Source organism: Zootoca vivipara, chromosome 3, assembly GCF_965207765.1.
Source record: "Zootoca vivipara chromosome 3, rZooViv2.hap1.1, whole genome shotgun sequence".
In the NCBI taxonomy this organism is placed as follows: domain Eukaryota; kingdom Metazoa; phylum Chordata; class Lepidosauria; order Squamata; family Lacertidae; genus Zootoca; species Zootoca vivipara.
The window spans coordinates 48,489,190-48,516,192 of record NC_142586.1 but is presented as its reverse complement, the minus strand read 5'-3'; the positions used below and the strand labels follow the sequence as shown (position 1 = coordinate 48,516,192).

General features: G+C 41.6%; 1 protein-coding gene and 1 long non-coding RNA gene across 3 annotated transcripts in view; one reads left to right on the top strand and one right to left on the bottom strand.

The window, feature by feature from the left end:
• Positions 1–25,284, top strand: part of AK9 (adenylate kinase 9) — a 62,398-nt gene extending 37,114 nt beyond the window's left edge. For both annotated transcript variants that reach the window (XM_088666005.1, XM_035109257.3), the window contains exons 26-41: positions 129–395; positions 1,656–1,777; positions 3,101–3,320; positions 4,417–4,479; positions 7,058–7,273; positions 9,289–9,507; positions 11,649–11,862; positions 12,537–12,738; positions 14,729–14,875; positions 15,355–15,575; positions 17,916–18,112; positions 20,538–20,707; positions 21,672–21,770; positions 21,862–21,964; positions 22,507–22,621; positions 24,687–25,284. In XM_088666005.1, the coding sequence (XP_088522131.1) occupies positions 129–395; positions 1,656–1,777; positions 3,101–3,320; positions 4,417–4,479; positions 7,058–7,273; positions 9,289–9,507; positions 11,649–11,862; positions 12,537–12,738; positions 14,729–14,875; positions 15,355–15,575; positions 17,916–18,112; positions 20,538–20,707; positions 21,672–21,770; positions 21,862–21,964; positions 22,507–22,621; positions 24,687–24,889 (2,778 nt within the window). In that variant the 3' untranslated portion in view covers positions 24,890–25,284. The remainder of the gene's footprint in view (positions 1–128; positions 396–1,655; positions 1,778–3,100; positions 3,321–4,416; positions 4,480–7,057; positions 7,274–9,288; positions 9,508–11,648; positions 11,863–12,536; positions 12,739–14,728; positions 14,876–15,354; positions 15,576–17,915; positions 18,113–20,537; positions 20,708–21,671; positions 21,771–21,861; positions 21,965–22,506; positions 22,622–24,686) is intronic.
• LOC118082196 (uncharacterized) lies at positions 20,271–26,951 on the bottom strand. Its single transcript, XR_015948935.1, has 3 exons — positions 26,635–26,951; positions 22,003–22,156; positions 20,271–20,407 (listed from the first exon to the last, which is right to left on the bottom strand). It is a non-coding gene; the product is annotated as an uncharacterized LOC118082196 (long non-coding RNA).
• Between the last annotated feature and the right edge of the window lie 52 nt (positions 26,952–27,003).

Sequence of the window (27,003 nt, the reverse complement as noted above, 5' to 3'; positions counted from 1 at the left end):
TGGGAGTAAGCCCCATTGAACTCAATAGGACTTATGCTTGAGTAAACATTTATATGTATTATTCAGCAGAAACCTGCTCTTTTAAAATCCAAATAATTATAATTATATTTTTCTGTTTGTTATTTAAGGCTCCCCCTATAAGAATATGTCTTTTAGGATCACATGGAGCAGGTAAAACAGTTTGTGCCCGTTGGTTAGCAGACAAACTAGGTATTTTCCACATTCAGTTTGAGGAGCGCCTGCAGGAATTGATCATGATCAAAACTGGAAAAAGAGTTGGACCTGAAGAAGAAGAGGAAGAGGAGGAAGAGGCTGTCATGCAAGAAATGGTTGAATCCCCTCAAGCTGGAGTTGAAGAACTTGAGGGTGAAGAAGAAGCTAAGCGACTTCAAGAGGTAACACCTAGACCTAGGATACATTAATGGCTTTCTGAGAGGAATATTTGAACCAGTTCATAAGAAACAAAATCAAGACCATGGAACTTTAGACTGTAGGTGGAGGTTCACTTGCTAATGTCCTCCCTAGACATACACCAAAAACTCTGCCTGCATGTCGAACAACAGCATGCTTGCCTGAGCTACTTTGAGGGATGGTGCAGGATATAAATTTAATAAATAATGTCAGGTCAAAGGCGAGGCCTATCCTTTCAAACTGTTGTGCTAGTTTGCAGTGTTCAGTAGCTTTTGTTTCTGACGGGGTAAATCCAAGAGAACATTTACTCTCTTGGTTCTAACATGGCCAAGGATGGAACTGAGTCTTCAGCAGGAAGAAAAAGCAGACAACCTGTTAAAGTTCTAGCATCTCCTGGCTTCAAGCAATAGAGGAACATGAATCCCACTTAGACTTATCCTAATATCCACATAGAGACACCTTTCAGGAAAACAACAACAACTGCTTAAGCTCTGTGTCCAAAGCTGTGTGTTTGATGTGGTATGAAAATCTTCTATGGTATTTGATATTGGAGTGTTCATCCTCACATGCAAGTCATCTCTTGATAGTGCAGTTATTAAATGATGAATATGCATGAGCCAACCAGCTCTTGTACGCAGCACAAAACAAATTTTTTGCAGGTTGAATGAATTAACTCAGTGATTCCATTGTTCCACACTTTCTATAGTGATCCAATTTCCCATGAGAGCTAAATGAAAATGAATAATTCAGAGTTGCTTGAAAAAGATTCAGCTATTCCTTTTTTAAAAAAAAGGTTTTTCAAGTAATATTGTAAATAGAGTAGCCTGGATTTTCCTATATACCTGACCCATAAATGTATCTCTTAGGAAACAGAAATAAATTCACATACAAACCTTTGTTTTACAGTATGTAAAATATTATGCAATATAATTTAAACATATTGAAGTGCCGTATTTTTCCGTGTGTTAGACGCTCCCATTTATAAGATGCCCCCTATTTTGGGGGACTTCAAATTAAGAAAACATCCTCAGCACTACCTGTGTATAAGATGAGCCCCAAATTCAAACCTACTTTTTTGGTTAAAAAAAACACCAAACAAACCCTAGTCTTATACATGGAAAAATACGGTATTTTGTTACAAAAATGTTGAGCATAGAGAATGAGTTATGTAAAATCCTTATACTGCTAAACTGTTGTCAAGCGAAGAAGAGATCAAATACATGTATTTTGGATCATTTCAACAGAAAGAGGTGCAGTTAACAGACGAAGAAGAAGCAATCAAGGCAAATATAATAGAAAGTGAAGCCTTGCCCATGGAGGTGCTTGACGGCATTGTTCTTGATTGGTGGATGAAGGAACCATTTCGGTAATTTTTATATGTCTAATATGGTCTGGCTTTTTTGTTCCATCTATAGCTCTTAGGCCTCAATCCTGTAGTTACTTGCCTGGGAATAAGCCCCACTGAACTCAGATCCAAAGAATTGAACTCAGTGGGATTTCATGGTAGATATGTATAGGATTTATTCATAATTTTGTTCTGAAGCTTCTGAACTTGTCATGCCTAATAAAGGTTATTGATTTGATTGTATAGGATTACACTGCCTCAGCATCCAGGGTGAAACATACATTTATCTGAACCTGTAAGATCTGAAAAACAGCCTAACTTACAATAACATGAGACTGGCCGGTGCTTGGTCTTGTTAGTTTCATTGAATTATGAAACTTATTAGTCACTTCTCTATTTAAAAATCGCTGCAGAATAAGTGTCATCTATTCTTTGCAATCAACTACCATAAGAGATCTACTGCAGTTCAGCCTCGTAGCTCATTTGTAGATGCTGTTTAGGTGAGCTTTTATTTAAAAGCTTTTTACCAAGTTTCTCATAGATTTGGTATTACAGTAGTGTGATTTCTGTTGTTGTTTGTAGTACTTGTATATTTTTACAAATTTTAGTGGGTTATGGAAGTGTTAGCTGGGTTGGGTAATGATCATAAGTTGTGACAAAGGCAGGAGAGCAGAATTGTGGGAGGTGGAGTGAATCTCCTCAGTTTTTTCTCTCTTATGCCTTGGCAAAAGCAGTTCATTCCTCCCTAGCTCTCTCTGTTCTTCAGTCAGTTAAGGCATCAAGTCCTACCTAGCCTTCACATGTCTCTTTGCAAGTGCCATGGATTGGCTTCTGTTCACTAGAGTCTGTCTGTCCAAGCTATCTCAGAGGAAACTCCTCTCTTTTTCCTTCAGTATCTACATACAGAGTCCATTGTTTTCCTCCAGTGTCATGTACACACACAGAGAGAGGGGGGGGGTTGACTCTCCCAACAGTTCAGAATTGAAATGGAGCCTCCTAAGCGAGCCTTGGTATTCAAATCTGTGTCATGTGATACTGCTTGCTCTGTATAATAAGTAGAGTCAATCCACATTTGAATTCCTTCCTTACATTGGACCAGAAGGAACATTCACAGTAAGTGGCCATCATGCCAATCTACCCTGCAAGCCCTAAATATCTTCTCCAGTTGCAGAGCTGCACTAGGGACACTCCTAAATGTGCACTCCTGGAATATTGACATTACGAATCCTGGTGGGATTTTTTTCCATTCAACTATGCCCATCCCTTGCCTACTAGTGGGAAATTACATACTTGCCATTAATTGGTAAGTCCTAGGAAAATTGACAGTTACTTTTTTGTATTTAGATCCACAGGTTTTATACTGGATGGTTTTCCTCGAACAGCAGAGGAAGCTCAGTATTTAGCAGACCGCTGCCTTTGTCCTGATGTTGCAGTTTACCTTGAAGTTGATGAAGAGGATGTTTCTGACCGACTTCTTCCCAAGCGTGTGCAAATATGGCAAGAGAAACAAGCTAGAAAATTTGAGAAGAAGCAGCAGATAAAAGACATGAAGGCAAAATTAAGAGTAAGTATTCAGTATCTATTAATAGGCAGTGTATCGCAGATTTAAAAAGTACAGTGTCCCTGCTTGCAGGTTTAGGATCCAAACTCATATTGTAGGAGTTTTAGAGCAAATATTGGTGCGGCACTAAAAGATGGCCAGCTAATTTATGTGACACATACCGGTAGGTATCCTAACCGCTTCAGAATTGTTTTGCCTTCTGGAGCCTAGATGAGAGTGCCTGCTTGAGACTCCCCACCTGGCTTGAAGCAGATGCAGTGCTAATTTGAAGTAAGCGGTAATTCAAATGATCCATCTTGTCAGGAGGCTTCTATGAACAAAAGGTGCAGTGCAATCCTGTGCATGTCTATTAAAAAAAACCCAGTCCCATTGAGTTAAATGGAATTTAGTCTCTGATAAGCATGCACAGGATTGCAGGCCTAAGCAAAATCAACAGAGGGAAAAAACCCCTCTGTTGCAATACAGAAGAATCTGCACAAATCCAAACGCAACACGTGCCTAATAATGTATTACCATTAGTTTGATTATTTTGTAGTATGGTCAAACTAATGGTAATACACTATTAGCCACATGTTGCATTTGGATTTGTGCAGATTAAACAAAATCAAAGCTCCTGACTCTCACTGAGTCTTCAGCATTTCTTACCTGGAATAGGGTTCTGATTCTTACTAAATTTTGCATCTATAGACAGATACATTTTGCATTTATCTCATACCCTCCAAGTGTTCAAATTTTCCATGGACAGTCCTAGTGGGGAGTGAGAAATGTTCTTATTTTCATCTGAGGAATGTTGAAGGGTATGCAGGTCACCACATAAAGAAGTATTTTTTAAAAAAATGAAGAAAAATAATGAAAAAATGCTATTGGGCCTCATCATACTACAGTATTGTAAACTTAGTAGAACCCTTCTTAAGTATATCCACCGCAGAACATCCATTGCAATTTGGATCTAGACTAGTTTCCACAGATGTATAGGAATATTAGTAAAAGTTAACCTTGCCATGTATCCTCAGGTGTCCATGAAAACCCTTTTGAAATTGAATTTTAGCATGTAAGTTGTTAATGTGTGTGTGTGTATCATATGTACTCTTTTTAACAGGCAGAGCTGGTTGCGCAAAGAAGGGCAGAGCTTTTGGCAGAGCAAGCAAAAAGGAAAATGGAGGTAAGATACACATTAAAAATAACAAAAAACATTATGGTCACTTTATATTGGATTTTGTAAAGTGGCTCACAGTTTGGCATCCATGATGCTTATTAAAAAAGATAACTGTGTTATAAATGGACTTGGGTGAAATTGCTGTTTATATTTCTGATTATGGATGAAAATGCAGCTACAGTATATGATTTCATCTTAAATTGGTCTTAATAGAGCACAGAAGCTAAATGTGTGACTTTAAACTAGGATTGTCTGCAGGGCCCTCTAGCCCAACCATGGCATTATTATCACTACTCCTGCCCCACAACACACACTGGAAAATCCCATGACAAAAGCAGTGACAGCACCATGCAGCATCAATACAATTTTAGGTAGGTATGCTTCAAATGCAATATTTGCACCCTTTTTTTACAGGATAGAGTAAAAAGAAGGTGCTGAAACAGTGTGTATCTAATATCTATATAAAAAAGGCATTGGCACTGCCATAAAACCACCCATAACTATGCTGCTGCTGTTGTGGCCATTTTTGCTTCTTCTTCAGCAGGGGGCCGGTCCACTGCCCCTCAGACCTTGTGGGGGGCCAGACTATATTTTGAAAAAAAAGGAATGAATTCCTATGCTCCACAAATAACCCAGAGATGCATTTTAAATATAAGGACACATTCTACGCATGTAAAAACATGCTGATTCCTGGACCGTCCACGGGCCGGATTGAGAAGGCGAATGGGCCGCCTCCGGCCCCCCAGGCCTTAGTTTGGGGACGCCTGCTCCAGAGGGTTCAGAAGACCTTCAGAACAGTCCACACACAGTGGACTGCAGAGCGAAGTGACAATAGTTGCCACTCTTGTCTCTAGTCAAAGCTTCTGCTAGATCCCAGCCCCTTTCACGAATAGGAGCTTTTCCTTTTTATATATATTTTTATTAGTTTTAAATTACAATCCAAGAATAGCCTCATTATAACAATACTAATTATGGTGCTGGAGGAGACTCTTGAGAGTCCCATGGACTGCAAGAAGATCAAACCTATCAATTCTTAATAAAATCAGCCCTGAGTGCTCACTGGAAGGACAGATCCTGAAGCTGAGGCTCCAATACTTTGGCCACCTCATGAGAAGAGAAGACTCCCTGGAAAAGACCCTGATGTTGGGAAAGATTGAGGGCACAAGGAGAAGGGGACGACAGAGGACAAGATGGTTGGACAGTGTTCTGAAAGCTATCAACATGAGTTTGACCAAACTGTGGGAGGCAGTGGAAGACAGGGAGTGCCTGGCATGCTCTGGTCCATGGGGTCACAAAGAGTCGGACACGACTAAACGACTAAACAACAACAATAACCAGGGCCGTCTCAACCATGTTGGGTGCCCTTGCGCCGTGGTGTGGAGATCGCTCCGGCGCCCCCGCTCCGCGGCTGGTGGGCAGGCACAGGGTGCAGCATGGCTTCCGCACGGCTCTGCCGCGCGACGCCCCCTGCCAGGCCGGCGCCCTGATGCCCCGCGCCACCAAGCCTACCCCTAGAGCCGGCCCTGACAATAACACTAATTTATAATACAATTATTAATACCAATAGTTCAAATACCGAATTATATAATTTACCTTTTGCAAAATAGAGGTTCCAGTCCCCTTTTCCCTTTTTTTTACATATACAGTTCAGTTTAATGTTATATTCCATATCTATACTCCAATTTCTTCCAACCTTGCTTGTACAAATATAAATTGAACTAAACATTCAGAGAAGGGTTGTCAAATCATAAATGTAGAGAAGAAAACTTTAAATACAGAAACTGTGGGCTCCCCCCTTTTGTACCAAATGAAGTTTTGTCTCAAATTCAAACCTTAAAGTCCTTGCAGTTGTTTACGTTCTACAGTTTATGATCTCATCTCTTCTAGCACGTATCTGTACTTTAGTCCAATTAAACTCTAATTAACAGGCAAACCTCTGCTTCTTAATGGCAGCATAGGAGGGTTTGGGGCAGGTGAAGTGCTTTTGCACTCAGCGTCTCCCTGCCTCCAGCAATCCATGCCGGAGCCAGATGAACTGCAAGTGAAGCCCATTCCCCCCTGTCCCAGGGGGGAATTTGCATGGATAATTACTTTCAATCATCCTTGTTTTTCCTTTGGCAACAATCTCCTGCTGTTGTGGGAGCTGCCTCCATTAAGGCCGAGTGGAACCGGAAACCCCAAATAGGAGCTTTCCCATTCAGAGGGCATTTTGGATCCAACACATGACTCCCTTTTTATATATGACAGCTGTCTAAATATAGTCAAGTATCTACTACATATTAGTCAGGGAGTAGGTACTTTGAAATTAGGGCATATAAATTAATGTGCAGGAAAAACTTGGGCTGGAAGCAGTTTTAATAAACGGGCAAAACAATAATATGCTTTTTGTGTATAAAATTAATCCCTTAGAAATCAAGAGGAATTAATTTTTATTGACTGTGATATAGCAGACCACAGTTTTTATGTAACACTATACAAATAGGGAACTGAAAACAAGAATCAACAAGCATTGCCATAAATTTTATTTTACATAAATATTTTCAGGAATAATATAATAATTAAATATTCCATTTTTCTCTTTTAGGAGGCTGCAGCTAAGGTTGAAAATGACATTCCTGGTGAAGAGGAGGAGGAGGAAGAAGAAGAAGATATTGAAGCTATTTTGGAAGAAGAGTTCCCGAAAGAAGAAGATGAGGGAGAAGATGAGGAAGAGGAGCAGGAGTCTGAGGCTATTGAGCGCATGAGAACTGAACTCTCAGAGAAATATGAAACTGATGTTACTAATCTGCAAGCAGTGCAGGTATTTTCAGCATTGTCTGATGTATTGTATTCTGTTTTAACGCAAGTGTAAAAAGGTAAAGGGACCCTGACCATTAGGTCCAGCCGTGACCAACTCTGGGGTTGCGGCACTCATCTAGCGTTATTGGCCGAGAGAGCTGGCGTACAGCTTCCAGGTCATGTGGCCAGCATGACAAAGCTGCTTCTGGCAAACCAGAGCAGCACATGGAAACGCTGTTTACCTAACCTATTTATCTACTTGCACTTTGATGTGCTTTCGAACTGCTAGGTTGGCAGGAGCTGGGACTGAGCAATGGGAGCTCACCCGTCACAGGGATTCGAACCGCCGACCTTCTGGCAAGCCCTAGGCTCTGTGGTTTAACCCACAGTGCCACCCGCATCCCAACATAAGTGTAACAGAGACTAAATGACACTATTTTACTATATCTAAAAAACAATATGTGAAATATCTTCTTTTTAAATCATCGGTATTGTATTCACTTTTACAGAGCAAAATTAAACACCCCAACAGACTTGCCTCCTGGAGAATGTATACATAATTGTTCATGAAGAGGAAATTGTAGACATTTCCCGCTGCATATCAGATGTGCCAAATGGAATAAAATATTGGGGGCTCAAGTAAGCCCTACCACACATAATCAATCACAAGACATGGCACACACACACAATTTGAATGGCAATGCCCATCAATTTTGAGGGGAAGCCCCCTCAAATATTTTAGGGGATGTGTGAAGGGACCTAGGAGTTGACTTTGATGGTCAATAAACATATCTTCAATAGGCTGTGAGGAATGTGCATATTTTAACTGAATTTATGCATATAGTAAACACATTCTCCAGTCAGTATGCATAATTTCCAGGAAACATGCCATTGTTTTCTATCTCTAGTTCAGAAGTGTGCAGTCTGAGCTTCCTGGGCTGCACCTGACCCACTGCCTGATCTTATGTCACCCACAACATACCTTCCCACTGATCACTAATTTTCTGCTAACTGTACCTCCCACTAAAAATAAATAAATCTATGGACTGTTTCACCCAAGTGGTTTTTGCCTTCCTTTTGGCCTTCTTCTATAAATTGGCTATTGCAGGAGTTATCATCTAGCAGAATGATTTCAAATACTATAATCTGTTTCTTTTAAAAAGGGCTAGGATTATTATTATTATTTTTGGGGGGTGTTTTCAAGCAGCTTTAAAAACAGAGAAAATGAACTTACTTAAAATGATTTATGATACCCAGCTAAATAGAGGTTGCACTGCAGGGGGGCTGGACTAGATGACCCTTAGGACCCTTTCCCAACCCTTCAATTTGATGGTTTTATGGTAGCCAATCCTATGTCAATTTTAATACCCATAGTTGTAAATTTTGATTGAAGATCTGTTGAGCAGCCTTGTAGGTTGTTGATTGTCTGATATCACAAGTCAACCTGCCACCTGACACATAGGTACAAGTCTCCCACTAAATATTTTGTGTTGCCTGCTAAATATATTGCTTTATTTGCAAGTAAAGGCATAGTGAAACAGTAGAATTTGTTGCAACAACATGGATGACTTTAAAACTGGTATTAGAAAAGTTGATGGAGGATAAGGCTATCATGCCTACTACCCCAAACAAAAGAGAATGTGTCTCAAGATGCTAAAGGCTGCCTTTAAATATAATGGTCTGAAATGTGTTGGGCTGCTTTGAAAATATGATCCCTTTTGTCAGCATCTTGAGACACATTCTGTTTTGTTTAGGAGCTCACTTCGCATGTATGCAGTCTTTGCACTTCCTATCAATGGCTACTAGTCATGATGGTTATATGTTACTTCTATGACTTGAGTATCCCTCTCAGTATCAGTTGCTGGGGAGCACAAGCAGGGAGAGAGTTATTGTGCTCATGTCCTGCTTGAGGGTTTCCCATAGACATCTGGTAGGATGCTGGATTAGACCGGCCTTTGGTCTGATCCAGCAGGCCTCTTTTCATGTTCTTAAGGATTCACTTGGCTTTGTTGTTGTTTTGCTTGCTTTTGTTCTCAGGAGGAACTTGAAAAATTGTTGATACCCGAAATAACTATTGTATCCAAGCGAAAGCCTCACATTGTGTGCTATCAATTGTATAAAAAGCTGAAGGACATAATAGAAAATCGTGAAAGCATTTTTGAGAAATGTTATCCATTAAGCTTATCCCTTGCACGCAAGATGCTAGTTCTTGCCTATAAACATCCAAGCAATTTTGGCCAATGGGACCCAATCAAGGTAAATAACCTTTAGGGAAGAATATTTTGCTTGTTTTTTACCATTATTTCTTAAATCAGTTATGTGAAGTCATATATTGATTCTTATACATAATTGTGCTATGCTATTGTTTCTAGGTATTGTTTATTATTCTAAATTTGTAAAATAGGATTGATTGTGCAAATATAATATCTGCTGCTAATACAGGCTTCCCCAAACTAAGGCCCGGGGGCCGGATGTGGCCCGTGAGGCTCTTTTATGCGGCCCTGGCACCCCCTGCCGCCCACTGCTGCCGCCTGCTCTTAACAGCGTGGCTGCCCACTTCCGGGTCGCTGGAGCATCGGAAATAGCTTGTGCGCATGCACAAGCATGATTTCCGGCACGCTTCTGGGTTGGAGGAGGCCCATGTGCATGCGCACAAGCTATTTCTGGTGTTCCGGTGACCCGGAAGTGCGCTGGAAATCGCATGCGCACATGCGTATGGGTGCACGCTCCCACGTGCTCCAGCCCACAGCACAATTGGCGCTGGTGCCACCGGCCCACGGCGACGTAAGTTTGGGGACCCCTGTGCTAATACAAATAGAATCAGGGTGGGAAACCTTTTAACCTTGAAGGCCACATTCTCTTCTGATCAACCTTCCTAGATCACATGCCAGTCAGCAGGCTTTCTACAGTGGGCTAATCTCTTCAGACTTTCACATTCCTCTTTATCATCCCTCCAAGCAAGAAAAGAAAAACCATGATCATAGCTTAAGTACATTCCAGCCAGACAAACAGAGTACAAAGCAGAGCTGGTTTGGGATGTGTTTTAGGGTGTGTGTGGTCCGTAGAGAAGCCTTCCTTGTTCCCTGCCTTCCTTGTTCCTCCTCTTCTCATTAGATGGTGGCCACAGACACAGTGATAGCTTATCATGGTCTGCGTGGACATCAGTTTCTTTCTCAGCTAGACAGAAGATCATATCTCAAGAGCTGTCAGGCAAGATGACCATGTGCAGGCCAGCGCATAGCCGAAGTCATCCCATAGGAAGCTGCCTTCTACAGAGTCAGACCATTGGTCCATCTAACTCAGTATTGTCTAAACTGACTGACAGTGGCTCTCCAGGGTTTCAGACAGGGAACATTCTCAGCCTTACATGCAGATGCCAGGCATTAATCCTGGAACCTTCTGCATTCAAGGCAGATCCACTGGACTGCAGCCCTTCCCCTTAAGCAGGGGTGTCCAAACTTTTTTCAAAGAGCACCAGAACATGTGTGAGGGCCAAGCTTTTTTTTAGGATTGTTGAACTTTTTTTATGAATTAGACCCAAAGTTGTTCAGCTTTTTTAACCCCAAAGTTAGGATTAGGACTGAAGTTGTTCAGCTTTTATAAGGGAATAAACACCAGGAAATAAACTGCCACAGGGGCCGGATTAAACCAGCCAGCGGGCCAGATTAGGCCCCCGAGCCGGACTTTGGACATGCCTGCCCCAAAGGAAGAATGCAGTTTGTTCCAATTTAGCACTAAAGAGCAGGTTTTCCAGGGGGAAGTGACAGGCAATCGTAATCACTTGGATCCATGCTTAGAAAGCTTGGACCCATGCTTTCTAGGCACGGGACAAGCAGAAGTGTGGAGAAGCCCTCAGATAGCCTACCCAACGCCTGTTTTCTTTAGATCCTTTTTTTCTTTGCCCCAAGGGAGTTGCCTTTATAAAACAAAGGAGAAACCCAAGTTAGTGTAGCTGTGTGAGTAGAGGTATATCTGCCCTGAACAAACAGTAGAACCAAAAATAGGAGTTCCTAACTTTGACATTCAGTGACAATGAGGAAAATGGGATGAGCTACATTTCACTTCCAAACTAATAGGCACTTGACACCCCAAGAAGAAATTACTAAATTGTTAAATTATTATTGTTCTTACTAACATAATGGTTTTCTGCAAAAGAATGCATTAAAAGAGCTGCTTGGTTACTTTAATGGCCTAGTTTAACTGATGTGACTGTTCTTGCCAACTTTTCCTCACCAATTACCAGTATTTGTGCTAGCATAAGTAATTTCAATAGGAAAACTTTGCTTCATTCTTATAAATTAAAAGATAATATTTTTTAAAATTGTGAATATACATTTTTCATTGGAAAATAGTTACAACAGCAGTTCTGGAGGTCAATAATTCTTTGTTTATTACAGCTAAGTGAAGGAGATGCAATCAAGCCTTTTCAAAATCAAGATACTCCTAGCTTTCCACTTATCCATCGGAATTGTATTTATTTCTTTACAAGCAAAGAGAACAGGGATACATTTATGAAAAATCCCATCAAATATCTCCGTCAGCCGAAGCCGAAGCCAACTGTGCCAGTTAAGATTGCAGTTGTGGGGCCTCCAAAATCTGGAAAGACTACAGGTATGTCTTGAATCCTGAGTGTATAGATGTTTATATATAGGTATAACAGTATTGCATTTATGAAGAGGATGGTATTTTTCTGTTCTACCAGATAACTATACTGCCAGTAAGTTCATTTAGGTTTTCCCAACACATTATTTTTTTCTTGGGTGATGTTAAGCTGTACAAGGGATCGCCTTTAGCAGGCTACTTTCAGAAAACAGTCATAGCAAACTGAAGAAGTGTGTGTGCATGCACACGTAAGCTCATACCAAAATAAAAACTTAGTTGGTCTTTAAGGTGCTACTGAAGGAATTTTTTTATTTTACTTCGATCCAGACCAACATGGCTACCTACCTGTAACCAGTCATAGCAAACCTTATGCTTTTATCCTAACTGTCTAGGTCTAATGACACGTCCACATGATGTGTTTGAAGTACATGGCATGTTCCAAACGAAAGTGGAAAATGTAGTTTATCCCTCACAAAGCTACAATTCCCAGCACTCTTAACAGCACTCCAGTTTCCAGGATTCTTGGGGGGAAGCCATGTATTTTAACTGTGTGGTGTCTGAGTGTCACCTATGACTGTGATTCTGCTTTATTGACACAATCATTTTCCTTTTAAAACATAATGGTCAGTATTATGTGTTGGTGTGGTCAAAAGCTGCTCATTAACAACAAAACTGTTTTGCAGTTGCTAAAAGATTTGCAAAAGAATATGGATTGTTGCGCCTTTCCATGGGAGATGCCATCCGTATGGTGTTAAATAATCAGCCAGAGACAGAACTAGCGCTTATATTGAAGTGGCATCTTCAGAAAGGATTGACTGCACCTGATGAACTTGCCGTGAGGGCTCTAGATATTTCACTGATGGATACTGTGTGTAACACCTCAGGGTGAGAGACTTTCACTTTAGTTATTTCATAGCATTGCTTCCAGTTGGGCCAAATTTTGGACTACATTTTCATAACATTGCTTCCAGTAGATATGGAAGGCAGTTGCCTTTGTCTGCCATGCAACTCTGCCTTGCCTAACATAAAACCAAAAAATGTAATAAATAATGCTGTACAATTTGGTCATAAAGGTTCAGCTACGCATGATGGCAGATTATAAGCATTTCTCATCAGGTTGTTTTGGTATTCTGCATTAAAGGAGGAGGATAGTAAAAATTGTACTTGAAATTGTGAAACGTAGTTTGTTTCTTAATCCAGCAAATATATATTTTATTTTCATTTTTTTAAAGCCCTGGTGAAACAGAGAAGGGCTCCAGCTGCAGTCCTATGCACATTTATCTGGGGGTAAATTCCATTGAACATAATGGCCTGGATTGTACAACACACAAAGCCAAACCATGAACACAACAGAGTGCAGACTCCTGGAGAGGAGATCACGGCCCCTTTGCGCCTTCCCAGTAGCTCTGATGCTACACTACATGAACCCGTGACTTAGCATGTCATCCAAACCCAGACATGTGGTTTAGCTCTCCCGGACATACCATGAGCCCTAAACCATAGGACAAACCTTGCCTACTACTTCTGGTAAGTCTGGAGTAAGCTAAACCATGAACTGAGGTTCAGAGTACATGCTAAGCAAAGCTATAGCTTAGCTTCATGCAGAACAGCAGTAGAGCAACTGGGGAGGAACAAAGTGGTTACCTTCGCCTCTCCTGGAGCCCACACATTCATGGTAAGCCATGGTTTGGCTTAGTATGACTTGTGAACCAGGCCATTATCTGAGTCTATAAACATGTACAGTCGTACCTTAGTTGACGAACGCCTTAGCAGTCGAACGTTTTGCCTCCCAAACGCCGCAAACCCAGAAGTGAGTGTTCCAGTTTGCGAACATTCTTTTGCAAGCTGAATGTTCAGCAGGGCTTCCAATAAATCAGAAGCCATGCCTTGGAAGCTGAATGGACTTCCAGAACGGATTTGTTTGGCTTCCAAAGTACGACTGTATAAGATTCCTGACTAAGGACAGGAGGAACAGATTCTGTAGTTGATATGCTATAACTTAGCACAGGAGTGATGAGCTTCCAGCTTAAGGGTCAAACTTGGCCTACTAGGCCTCCCTATTTGCTCTGCAAAGCTGGGCAGCCATACCCATCTCCCTTACATCCGTCATACATAATGTGTGGATTGAGGCTTCAAATAACAATTGGGAGCTTAAAGTGGGCTTATGATAGTTGCTGTACTGGAGAAGGTGTGATCCCAACCACCTATCAGCTGATGGGCAGTAGGTTTGTGACTTTCTCAAGGAGGAGAAGCAGTTTCCAGTCAGTAGAAACAGCTTCTCTATCCCAGCACTGATGGTTTGGTAGGAAGCTGCCCCGACATTAGAGGTGAAAAGGAAAAGCATGAGGCTTACAAACTGTGGGGCTGGCAATGGCCCTTGCACTCGAGAAGCTTGGGAACCCCACACAAGGTGGGAAGGGACACCATGTGACTGACAGGTGGGTTGCGCCTCACAAAGTTTGCCCACAGAGCCAAAAAGGTTCCTCACTCCTAATTTAGGACTATGTACATTGTTGGAATACTATCGAGGCCTGCTAGTTCAAAAATACCTACTTAGTTTAGTTCCCTGGTGAATGATATTATGTATGTTTTGACAGCCTATTTTAGTTTTATTCAGTCCCTTCAAAATGTATTGCCTTGGTTATGTTTCTTTTTAAAAAAAGTCTGATTCAAAGCTTTAAGGTAATTCTGGAAATCGGCACAGTGCCAATAGGAATACTAAAGAATAAATATGCTGTTTGGCTCTGTTTATTTTATTATTACTGATTCAGGATATCCTGGCATGTGTATGGGCTTCATCAACAAGAGTTACTGTTACAGAAATAAATAATAAATCTGAACCCAATCTGAACTGTGGTCATTTCCCCTCCCACAGAATTGTTATTGATGGATACCCTGTAACAAGAAAACAAGTAGACCTTCTTGAAGAAATGAAAATCATTCCAGTAAAAATCTTTGAATTAGATATTGATGTGAAGGAGGTCCTCAGAAGAGCACTGCAGGATAAACAAAACCCTAACAGGTAGCAACACCATGAAGGGTGTGAAGTAATAACCCCCTCAGGTCACATTAATACTTCACAGTAAGGCATGGTTTCTGGCTTAACATAGTTTACTGAGAAGGAGCCACATGGTACACAATGTCCAGTTGCTCCTACTTCACTACTCCCCTAGCAGAAACAGAAAAAAACAAATTACGAAGCTGCAATTAAACTTGGCTTCCCTTTACATCCAAACAATGGACTGTGGATTGTTATTTCCTAACAAGCCACAACATGTAAGCCAACAACTAACCATGGTTTAAGGCTGATTAGCAGTTGTGGCTTGTTAAGGTTTGGATATAACAGGAAGCCAAGCTTAATAGTAGCTACCTGGTAGGTTTCTCACACATGGACCAGGGAAGTAGTGAAGTGGGAGCAGTTGGCCATTGTGCACTAACCTACTGCTCATACTAGGCTGATATTAAAGCCTAATATTAATGCACTTAAAATTGTCTTCTCAGATATCCTTATCCAATGCACGACAGTTCCCATATTCTCTCTATCAAGAATTCGTGTTACAGAGCACAAACAGAAGAAATAAGACCTTACTACGAGGAGCAGCACCAAAACTGGTATGTGATTGATGGAACACACAGCAAATGGTGGATCTGGAACAAAATACTTGAGGAAACTCAAGCAATCACCAAGCAGATCCAGATCTATCTGGAAAGAATACGACAAGGTAAGCAAAGAATCCTGTTTTAAATTAATGGGAGTTTTTTTTGTTTTGTTAGTAGATTTTATATGTAATTCTGTTATGTTAGACTTGGATTTGATTTTAACGTCAAATAAATGAATATTAATATGAAACTTAAAAATAGAAGCTCAGAGTCTGATGAAGAAGCACATGACCTACAGTGGAACCTCAGTTTATGAACACCTCGGTTTATGAATTTTCGGTTTATGAACACCGCGGACCCATCCGGAACGGATTAATTCATTTTCCATTACTTTCAATGGGGAAGTTCGCTTCAGTTTATGAACGCTTCAGTTTAAGTACACTGCGGACTGTCTGGAACGGATTAATTCACTTTCCATTACTTTCAATGGGAAGGTTCGCTTCAGTTCATGAACGCTTCAGTTTATGAACAGACTTCCAGAACCAATTGTGTTCATAAACCGAGGTACCACTGTATTTGAATAATAAAGAGAACATGAACCCATTACAAATCTTTGGGCTGGTCTACACTCTGCTTTATCATGACTTTGAGGTTGTTTGAGTCCCAGATTTCTGGCCATTGTTCACATTAATGTTGCTCTCAACCAGAACTCATCCCATGAATCACACCAAATCAGGTGGAAGAACCTAGCACTCCACAGTTGCAAGTTTACTCCAACCAATTTTGGGCTATTCCCTCCCTCCCACTGCAACCCCATAAGATGCAGCCCACAATGCTCAGTAGGTTTCCCCCCCTCCCCCCGGCCCTTGGGAGATGCTTTTGTTGGGAGTACAGGGGGGTGCTGCTGAAAGGAAAGAGGAAGTTTACTTTCAGCTCACACAACACTGTATACAACTCTTACCAATTCAAAAGTTCTGCAGTTATCATCTGTATTTATACATTTATAGCCTGCTTCTTGCCCATCATCTTTCAAAGGGGTTACAATATGGTTACCAGACGTCCCTGTTTCCCAGGGACAGTCCCTGGATTTACAAATATGTCCCCGGACACAATCCGTCTCCGGATTTCATTTCATGTCCCCAGATTTATATTTTAAGTGTTGTAGATTTATTAGTAGAGAATGAATGTTGTGTGATTGGTTCAACGGCACAAGACACAGCATATGGGGACTTCTGGCGAGGCAAAATGGCGGGCGCCATGGCAGCGAGCAGCTCCTGAAGCCAGCCAGAGTCAACTGCACTACCAGGCTGGCTCTGGGCTGCTGAGACTGCCGCTGCCACCACCATTGCCGAGGGGGAACCAGGGATGCCCAGCGCGCCAACTGGGGGAACCGCTCACACACACCCTGCGACCCAAATCAAGCTGGGCACAAGAGCGCCCAGCCACCCTGCCAAATGCCCGACGGTGCTCTGGGGCCAGGAAAACCCTGGAGCCAATGCAGGGAGGAGAAGGGAGAGAGAGAAAGGAAGGAGAAAAAAGAAGGGAGCCCTGACCTTGCTGTGCCGCTGTCGCTGCTGAAGAGGAGAGGTAGGAGAGCACCGGGACGGCAAGGACATGTGGCCAAGCCCAGGCCCGACCCAAGCCTACTCCACAGTGGCTAGCACTCCAAGAGAGCAGGCCAGTGCCCAGATTAAGGCTGTGCAACAAAGGAGACCACAGAAGAGAAGATATTACTTCTTTTTTTTTTAAAAAAAAAAAACTTTTTAAAAAAATAAGTATTTTTTCCTCTTTTAAAAAAATGTGTCCCTGGATTCTTTGAAAAAAATCTGGTAACCTTAGGTTACAAGTCAACCCAAATGGTAGATAGGATGGTAGTGCTGTTATCTAGTAGAGCAAGGATCCTTCCAGATTGCCCTTTCACCAATATGAGGTAGGGATAGCTTGAAACTTGACTTCAATTATTGTTGTTGTTGTTAATCATTTTTTATTCAAAGCAGCTTTTGTAAGCAAACTCCAGATTCTGTTTTGAAACGGAAGTGAAAAGCTACATATGGTCAAAGTCTAGTTGTAATTTAGTGCCCTTCGTGTAAAAAATCCATTTAGCAAATGAATTTTTTTCAGCTGTGAATGAAATACAATACTGCTAGTATAGCTAACTTGTACAAAGCATGTTAATAAATTAATCATGTGTAGTAAGCCTTTAGATTCCACAAACTGGTGAGCTTTCTGTTTCATGGAGGCTAGATTAAATTAGAAACATCTTTCTAACTTCTTGATATTCACAGAAGTTAATCAGACTGACCTGCCAACCAAGCTATATACAGTATAACATACTGATTTGCTCTGTATTGTTTGGTATAGCTTTTGCATTTTCACGTACTGTATCAGGACAATAGGTATAATCTTCCAAATATGCAGTGTCGCAGGTGAAACTTCACAGCATTGTATCCAATTGTTAACAGGAATGGCAGCCAGTATTGCCGATTTGTGTATCACGCCACAAGAACTGCTGTCTCGGCTGGGAGAGTTTGGGCAATATTGTCCTGTCAGCCTTGCAGAAAAGGGAGAGCTCGTTGATTGTTCTGTAACGCCTTCTCTAAAGTTTGCAGCAGAATTTCGAGGACATTACTACAAAATGGCTGGACAAGAGGAACTAGATGTAAGTATCAAAAGGGGTAGAATATATATACATAATCCATTTGGAAAGCAAATGGGTGCTGACACAATGTACCGGTATATACAAATAAAAGTTCAAAGAGCTGGTGTCCTGCAGTAGCTCAGTGTGGGCTGGAAACTCCCTACTTGCAGTCTTACCACTCACTTGGTGGCCTTAAAGGTAAAGGGACCCCTGACCATTAGGTCCAGTCGTGACCGACTCTGGGGTTGCGTGCTCATCTCGCATTATTGGCCAAGGGAGCCGGCGTATAGCTTCCAGGTCATGTGGCCAGCATGACAAAGCCGCTTCTGGTGAACCAGAGCAGCACATGGAAACGCCGTTTACCTTCCCGCTGTAGCGGTTCCTATTTATCTACTTGCACTTTGATGTGCTTTCGAACTGCTAGGTTGGCAGGAGCTGGGACCGAGCAACGGGAGCTCACCCCGTCACAGGGATTCGAACCGCCGACCTTCTGATCAGCAAGCCCTAGGCTCAGTGGTTTAACCCACAGAGCCACCTGGCAAGCCAAAAGATTGAAGAGTTTTGGGGTGTCTTAAATACTAACAAATGTATTTGAGGACTAGCCTCCAGTTAGCTTCAACCATTTGCAATATGGCACTCAAACTAGTTTACTGTTCATAGCTGTCAAGTTCTCCCTTTTTTAAAGAGAAATTCCCTTATGCGGAATAGGCTTCCTCGCAAGAAAAGGGAAAACTTGACAGCTATGTTACTGTTATGGGAAGCACTTTGAATGTTTTAATTATATAGAAGTGTTCAAAATTATTGTTTTATGGATGCTGACTCCAAGAAATAGTTAGCCATTGTTTTGTTGTGGCATTTGTCATTGGGCCTTGTTTTTATAAACCCTTTATTCAAAATGACCCCAGTGAAAGGGAAATTCCATTTTTAGGTTAGAATTTTCTTTCCAAATGTTTGCATTCCTGGTGTGTGTGTGTGTGTGTGTGTTGAATGAAATGATGATTTTGAGGAGGGATGGCAATACCCAAGTGTTTGCCTTTATTTCGAATAAGTCTACACCCTCTATCATATCATCTGCTTGTCCTCATAGCCTCTTTTTTCACTGAAAGCTGGGCCATGATGATGTTACCTTTATTGTGTTCTCCTGGACTACTTTATTTCTCAAAATTGGATTCTGTCCCTTAAACAAAGATTGTATTATGTGCAAAAGAAAAAGCTTCCCAAAGCACCAAAATTCTGACACTCTTTCCCCACACTAAAGATGGTAAACATATACCATCTGTCCTGGAAGTGTTCCAAGCTAAACCCCCTGGCCTAAATGAAATCAAGCATCAGAACAACTTGGCCACAATAAGGACATTTTGCCCATGGTATGCCTATTTTCCACCTTCCCATTTTGACTCTCTGGCACCCTATCTGCATAATCTAGCAATTCTAAAATATAGACATATTTTACCCTCGCAATATTGAATGTATTGCCCTTGGTTGCACTTGAGGGACGATTCCAACAGATTCCACACAAAAAACATATTTGCCCCTGTGGAGAGGGCAGTACCAAATTGGTGGCGCATGCCCTTCTGGCTTGCATTCTTTATAAAGACTTGAGAAATGAGATTATCACCCCTCTTTTATTGTCCATTCCGGGTCGCCCAACCACTGCCACCTTGTCCTTTCTCTTGGCAGATCAAGATGAGCAGGTGACACAAAAGGTTGCAAGGTTTTTAGGTGGGGCAATCAGAATAAGATTCACTATTTGAATGTTGATTCAGGACCCTAAAGTGTGTTTTATATAATTGACTTTTTATTTCTGTTCTTTGTATATCGTGTTGTTGTTTTGTTGCTATGGCCGATGGCTGACACAAATAAAGATTCATTCATTCAAGATTGGATTATGTCTTTATTCTGAAGTGCACCTAATGCAACTGGTGTTGAATGTTATATATAACAGTGGTTCCCAACCCCCAAGAACACTGGAAAATTGCTGAGAGTCTTGGTGGACCACTTGGAAGATTTTTCTGCCTTTTGTATGACTTATAATGTATTCTCCTATATGTTGTATGTTTTTTAATTGTATTTTTCTTGCTGATCTTATTTCTTATATATTTTATTGTATTACAACTTGAACTACACATAATATAAAATACAACAGATAATAAAACACAACATAAGAAATAAAAGCAGCTACAAATATACAATTTTTTTTAATTAATTCACCATGTCTGCCTTTCACATTAGCTATGCCAGGTGTTCTTCAGACAACCCACACCACCTGATTGAAGCTCATGGACCACTGGTCTGCAGGCTAGAATTTCAAAACTTCTGTTATATAAGAAATAAGGGGGGGGGGGAGAGATACATCTGTTCCTTAATAAGTAGCCTCAAATGATTTTGACCATGAATGAAAACATGAAATGTTTCTCCTCCTTCTCATACATTGCTTTCAATGCAGAAATTCCTGAAGAATCCAGAATTATATGTCCCCCCATTAGCACCTTATCCTCTCCCTCTCCCACACAAACTACCAAAGAAACTGACTGCAGCAGATGTGAAGGCTTTATTTCCTATGCAAGCTGAATTGCAAGGATACTGTCCAGTTACTTACCTAGATGGGAAGCAAAGGTAAACACATTTCCAAGGATTTCTGTTAATGTAGAAAAATATAGAAAAATGCAATCTGTGCTAAGAAGTTCTCAAACAGGCAAACTACAACACCTTCCACTTTGCAGAATCATTACTATTCTGCATCATATCATATTATTTATTGGACTTTATTGAATAAAATTTTAAAGTGGTGAAGGTGATGTTAACATGGTGTGGGAGTGTACTTGATAACTTTACGTAGGATTTAAGAATCTTTGCATTATTTGGGTGTATCCAAAGGTGCTTTTCTGCATTCCATTCACCAAAGGGTTATTTTGCACCTCAAAAAAACTATGCAACTGTTACCCTTCATGGATTAAAAATTTAGATCAGCCACATGAATCCACAATCAATAATGGACTGGATGTGGGCATACAAATGTAATCCACTTGACAGAAATATTGCTGGTTAGAAGTGCTGATCCAAGGATATTGATGTAGCATGATTTGGATGAGGTTGTACTCTTTTCAAACAATCTGGTCCATAGTTTGGGGATGCTCCTCCAGGTGGCAGGTGTGGCCAGAAGAACTTCATTGGCAAGTGTAGCAACTGTGACTTCTGGAGAAAGCAGACCTGGCCATGGTCATGCATGCTTCAGGTTGCAATCCTATACCCATTTATTTGCAATCTCCTCTGAACTGAATGAGATTTACTTCAGAGCAGGCATGTATAGGATTGCAATATTATACAAAGACTGGTTGTTGCCACATGCTGGATCTGCTTTTGAAAACACCTGGTCCAAAATGTTTTTCTGGAGCATGCAGCTCCTCTTTTATGCCAGTTTCACTGGCTGCAAATCAATTTCTGGACTCAGTATAAAATTTCAGTGTAAAGCCACAAATCACTTAAAACCAGGGTAAAAGAACAACGTTCTCCTACCAGCTGCAGCAAGTATGAAATGCAAATGTGTTGATGATATCTTCCTTTCATTTGCTGTTTTGAGGTACGAAGCACTGGTACCTGGAGACATTGAATATGCTGTACTTTATCGCAACAAGCTATATATTTTTGAAAGTGAAGAAAAGCTTCAAAAGTTTATGAGGTACTGAATACATCACTTTTTTACTTTTATTTATTGCTTTGTGTTTTGTTTTGTTTTTTAAAAAAAACTCCTGCAATTTCTGTATTCTTAGATTACCAGAGAAATATTGGAACCAGACCCTCCCACATAAACTTCCCCCAATAAAGGAGCCAATATTGCTGACAGCTCTTCCCCTGACTGGATACCTGGAACAGGTTATTATTTATTGTTAATGACACTCAAATTGACTTACCTTTGGGGGCCAAGATTCAAATGGGCAGCATCTAATCTCAATGTTGCTAAATGAATTCAGTGATGTAATGAAGCCATGTCACAGCTTTAGTCTTAGTTTTGCAAAGGGTTTTCTTTTATTCTGGTAAAGATGACTGCTGCCTTCCCTCCTTTTTCTAAAGTAATAGACAGTAATGGAAATAAGGGCCCAAATGTTGCACTTGTTTTAACTCTGTAAGCTTTGGCAGGTCATTCAGTATTCTCCAAACTGACAGATGGTGATAAAGGTATTTATCAGAGCTCCAGGGGCTGCTGAAGCTATGACTTGGATGGCAGAGTTAGGAATATGTTGAGCAACTTTCAAAGTGATACAAAACTGAAAGGCACTGTAATTGATATAGAGGAGAATTAAAGGCCAGATTATGAATGATAGCACCAAGCAGTAAAGATTACAAAACATAAAACCTTATTCGCGGAATAGTGTTTGTATTGCTCAACTAACATTAGTGTTTGTGTTTGTTTGTAGGGTGTGGCCACAGCTCTGATAAAAGCAATGAATGAAGTAGGTTGTTTAAAACCAAAATTTCCTTTCATAAGTGTGAAAAGGACTGCTCTGCTGTTCATAGCCTATCATTTGAAAGGTACAGTAAAATGTGTGCTATTATAGTATGAAATAAATAAAATAAAAATTAGTTTATCTTTTTGACATTGATCTTTTATTATTTTGTTGAACATACATGGTGACACAAGTCAATGCAAGCAGAGTTCTGATCATGCAATAAGATCTCCCATTCAACCCTCCAGAAGAGATTTGGGGGCCATGGGAAAGAGTGTTGGGATAGGAGAAAGGGGAAATTGCTTTATGCGAGTGGAAGGCTATTCTCCTGCAAGCTGGACACATTCATCCTAGAATAGTCTATGGTCAAACTAGAAGTGACAAGGTAGGGTTCTATTGCAATAGCAGAAATCCTTGCTCTGACAGAACATTCACAAAGCACACTACACGGGATACAACCCCATGTCTTTAGATATGGGCCTGCCCCATTAAAGTGGAAAGTGCGGGGTGGGTGCTGAATCCCTTCTCCTACCTGACACTCTTAATTTATCCCTCCAGATACTTTTCTTACACCTGACTCCAATACTGGAAGAAAGCCCAGCTGGAAGCACAGGTGTGGGGTGCAGGAAGGATTTGACATCCAATACCTGTGCACGCAGGTGGCGCTGTGGGTTAAACCACAGAGCCTAGGGCTTGCCGATCAGAAGGTCGGCGGTTCGAATCCCTGCGACGGGGTGAGCGCCCGTTGCTTGGTCCCAGCTCCTGCCAACCTAGCAGTTTGAAAGCACGTCAAAGTGCAAGTAGATAAATAGGTACCGCTCCAAGCGGGAAGGTAAACGGCATTTCCGTGTGCTGTTCTGGTTCACCAGAAGCGGCTTTGTCATGCTGGCCACATGATCTGGAAGCTGTACGCCGGCTCCCTCAGCCAATAATGCGAGATGAGCGCCACAACCCCAGAGTCGGTCACGACTGGACCTAATGGTCAGGAGTCTCTTTACCTTTACCTGTGCACTGCTTTTGACTCTTTAAATTGCACATCTAACCCTTCCTCTGCATGCTGAAGGTGCAGACCTACATGGATCTACCTCCATCACATTTAGTTTGGGCCACTGGATAACTAAGTTAGGCACTGTACCTAAATTCTGGATTTCTAGTTAGAAGCAACTGCACCATCACTGTGAACAGTCACGTAGATAGGGATTCAGTGTGGAGATCTTGTAAACTCTTGATGTTGCATAAATAATTCTGTAATCTGTCAATAATAATAATTTATTATTTGTACCCCGCCCATCTGGCTGAGTCTCCCCAGCCACTCTGTGCAGCTCCCAATCGAGTATTAAAACAATACAGCATTAAATATTAAAAACTTCCCTAAACAGGGCTGCCTTCAGATGTCTTTTAAAATTAGGATAGTTGCTTATTTCCTTGACAGCTGATGGAAGGGCGTTCCACAGGGTAGGTGCCACTACCGAGAAGGCCCTCTATCTGGTTCCCTGTAACCTCACTTCTCACAACGAGGGAACCGCCAGAAGGCGCACGACGCTGGATCTCAGTGTCCGGGCTGAACAGTGGGGGTGGCGACGCTCCTTCAGGTATAGAGGACTGAGGCCGTTTAGGGCTTTAAAGGTCAACACCAACACTTTGAATTGTGCTCGGAAACGTACTGGGAGCCAATGCAGATCTCTCTACTCCCAGTCACCAGTCTAGCTGCCGCATTCTGAATTAATTGCAGTTTCTGGGTCACGTTCAAAGGTAGCCCCACGTAGAGCGCATTGCAGTAATCCAAGCGGGAGATAACCAGAGCATGCACCACTCTGGCGAGACAGTCTGCGGGCAGGTAGGGTCTCAGCCTGCGTACCAGATGGAGCTGATAGACAGCTGCCCTGGACACAGAATTAACCTGCGCCTCCATGGACAGCTGTGAGTCCAAAATGACTCCCAGGCTGCGTACCTGGTCCTTCAGGGGCACAGTTACCCCATTCAGGACCAGGGAGTCCCCAACACCCACCCGCCCCGTCCCCCCAAAAACAGTACTTCTGTCTTGTCAGGATTCAACCCCAATTTGTTAGCCATTAGGTGTTGTATAATTGCATAATGAATTTAAAAGTACAAGTGATATGGCATAATCGTTATTATTTAACTTCCTGCAGCATATAACCCCAAGAGCTCTGATTATATACGAAAGAAGTACAAGAGGAAGTTGGAACGCTTCATAGATCATTGTGAACTTATACCATACCTGGGAATCAAAATGACACAGAGGTATAAAGAGCCTCAAAATCGACCTATTGACTTTGATCACAAATTACATACCTTTTTGTCTCTCAAAGATGTGGATCCAACCTCTCATTAGCCTGGAATATATTTACATTTGAATGTTAAATTCTTTTGGTTTTTGTGCTGATCGTGCCCAATAAATGATGGATCTAGCATAACAGCCTCAGAACATAAACAAAAGTCCTATAGTTTCATGCATTTTAGTGGGACAATTTGCAATTTACTCATATATCCTGCAACTAATACTAAAATATACTTGGTTTTTATTTATTTTGGTGTCATTGAAAAATATTCAGTCTAAAACTATTGTTCTCTAATGCTGTAATGCAGATATTTAAATGCAATGTCTTTTATTATAAAGCCACTTAGAATGCTTTTGATCTTCTGTAATTAGTGATTTTTTAATCTTTCTTCTTTGTAAAGTATTAACTTCTATCTATATTTAATTGAAATTAAACATTATTCAACTAATACCAATTGCTTGCTTCTTACGGATTCAAAAGAGTTATTTTATTTTGCCCTTCTGCATAGTATTATGAACAGGGTGGTCATTTTACTTCTGCATGTGTAAATCTTCTAAGGAACGAGAGCTACTTAGCATAGCATAGTGTACACTGTCAGCTGCCAAAACAGCTGCATGCTGCTATTTCATGTGTGGGCACATCTAAGAAATGCAGTCCATTGTAACCCCTTTCTGTGTTCATATATGGCGGAACAGACACACTGAGATACTCTGAATAGTTTCTCAGATGAAAGAGATTGCACCTGCCTGCATCTCCCTTCACACAATTCCTTCTTTATAGAAGTGGGAAATCAGATGTTTCTTAGAAGATGTGGCATCTTCTGCTGTACTTAATAAACCTGTTTTCGATGAAGTGGCAAATTAGTGTCTGAGCTGAACCATTTCCCATCAATCTCCCATTCAGGGACTTCCCCATTAAACATTGTTTTGGTGGTGGGTTATCACTTTTTCTGATCTTATATAAAGGTATTTCAGTTGGGCTTGCTTCCAAGTAATTCCTTTATGCTTAGCCTCCCAGCTCAGCAGCTACAAGACTAGGATTTAAACAAGTGGTTTTTCCTGTATATTTTCTTACATCAAGATGTCTTGCTTGAGCTTGACCTTGATGTGTAAGCAACGTTGTCTGGATAGTCACTTATTTGGTTAACCTGCTATATAGCTCTGACTCCTGCTCCTTCACTCCTTTTGCGAAGATGGTGGCGACAGCAACGAACATGTCCAGCACTCCCAATCCTCCCCATTGGCCTGCAACGAGAGCGAGTGGGCCTCAATCCTTCCAGCCACGAGCAGAGAGGTAGCTTACCCGTCTCTCGCTTACTCGCCAGCACTGTCCCTCTGGGTGCTGCGGCAAGTCCAGGGCTAGATTTAGGTTTGATGAGGCCCTAAGCTACTGAAGGGTATGATGCCCTTTATATGTCCAGCTGTCCTTTGTCAACAACAAATTGTCACTGTTTTTGTGTTGAATATATGCTATATGGTAATTTATCGACCTAACAGGTATCTAAAGCCATTTGCACATGTTGCCATGCAATCAGTCCATGCAGAATGTAGGCACCCTATCTATAGAAAGGAGCAAACCAGTGATATTTTAGGGAGCAGGCTAGCAGGCGGGGCCCATTACTTACATCATAGGAGCCTACACAACAAAAACACTGTTGCTTTATGTAAGTTTTATTTTATTTGTTTTTATCTGATATTTTGGAAATGTACATCCAGGTTTTTTCCCTTTATTTTTTTGGAGGGGGAGGCCCTAAGCTATAACTTGTTTAGCATATACGCAAATCAAGTCCGATCCTTACCCGAGAGACGAACAAACGCGGAGGCAGTGCTTGGTGCTCCTTGCCGCCTCCAAGTCTGTTTTTGCAGGCGAGCAAGTGACAGTCAGCCAGCTGCCTTGTGCCGTCCAACTTCGGGGAAGGAAGCGGCAGAGGACAAGACACCCGCCCTTGACTCATCCCTGCCGATGCAGCAATACGCCAGACGTGCCTCCTTTCCGCGCCCAGCTCCCGCTTGACTGCCTGAGAGCAGCAAATGAACCAGCCGAGCCGCCTACGCCCCACCCCCCGAGTCTCCATCGCCGCTCCCGTCCATCGCAGCAAACTTCCTATCTTGCTCCGCCCACTGCCGCGCGCTGAATTTCTGACCCACTTCCTGCTCCGCGCTATCGT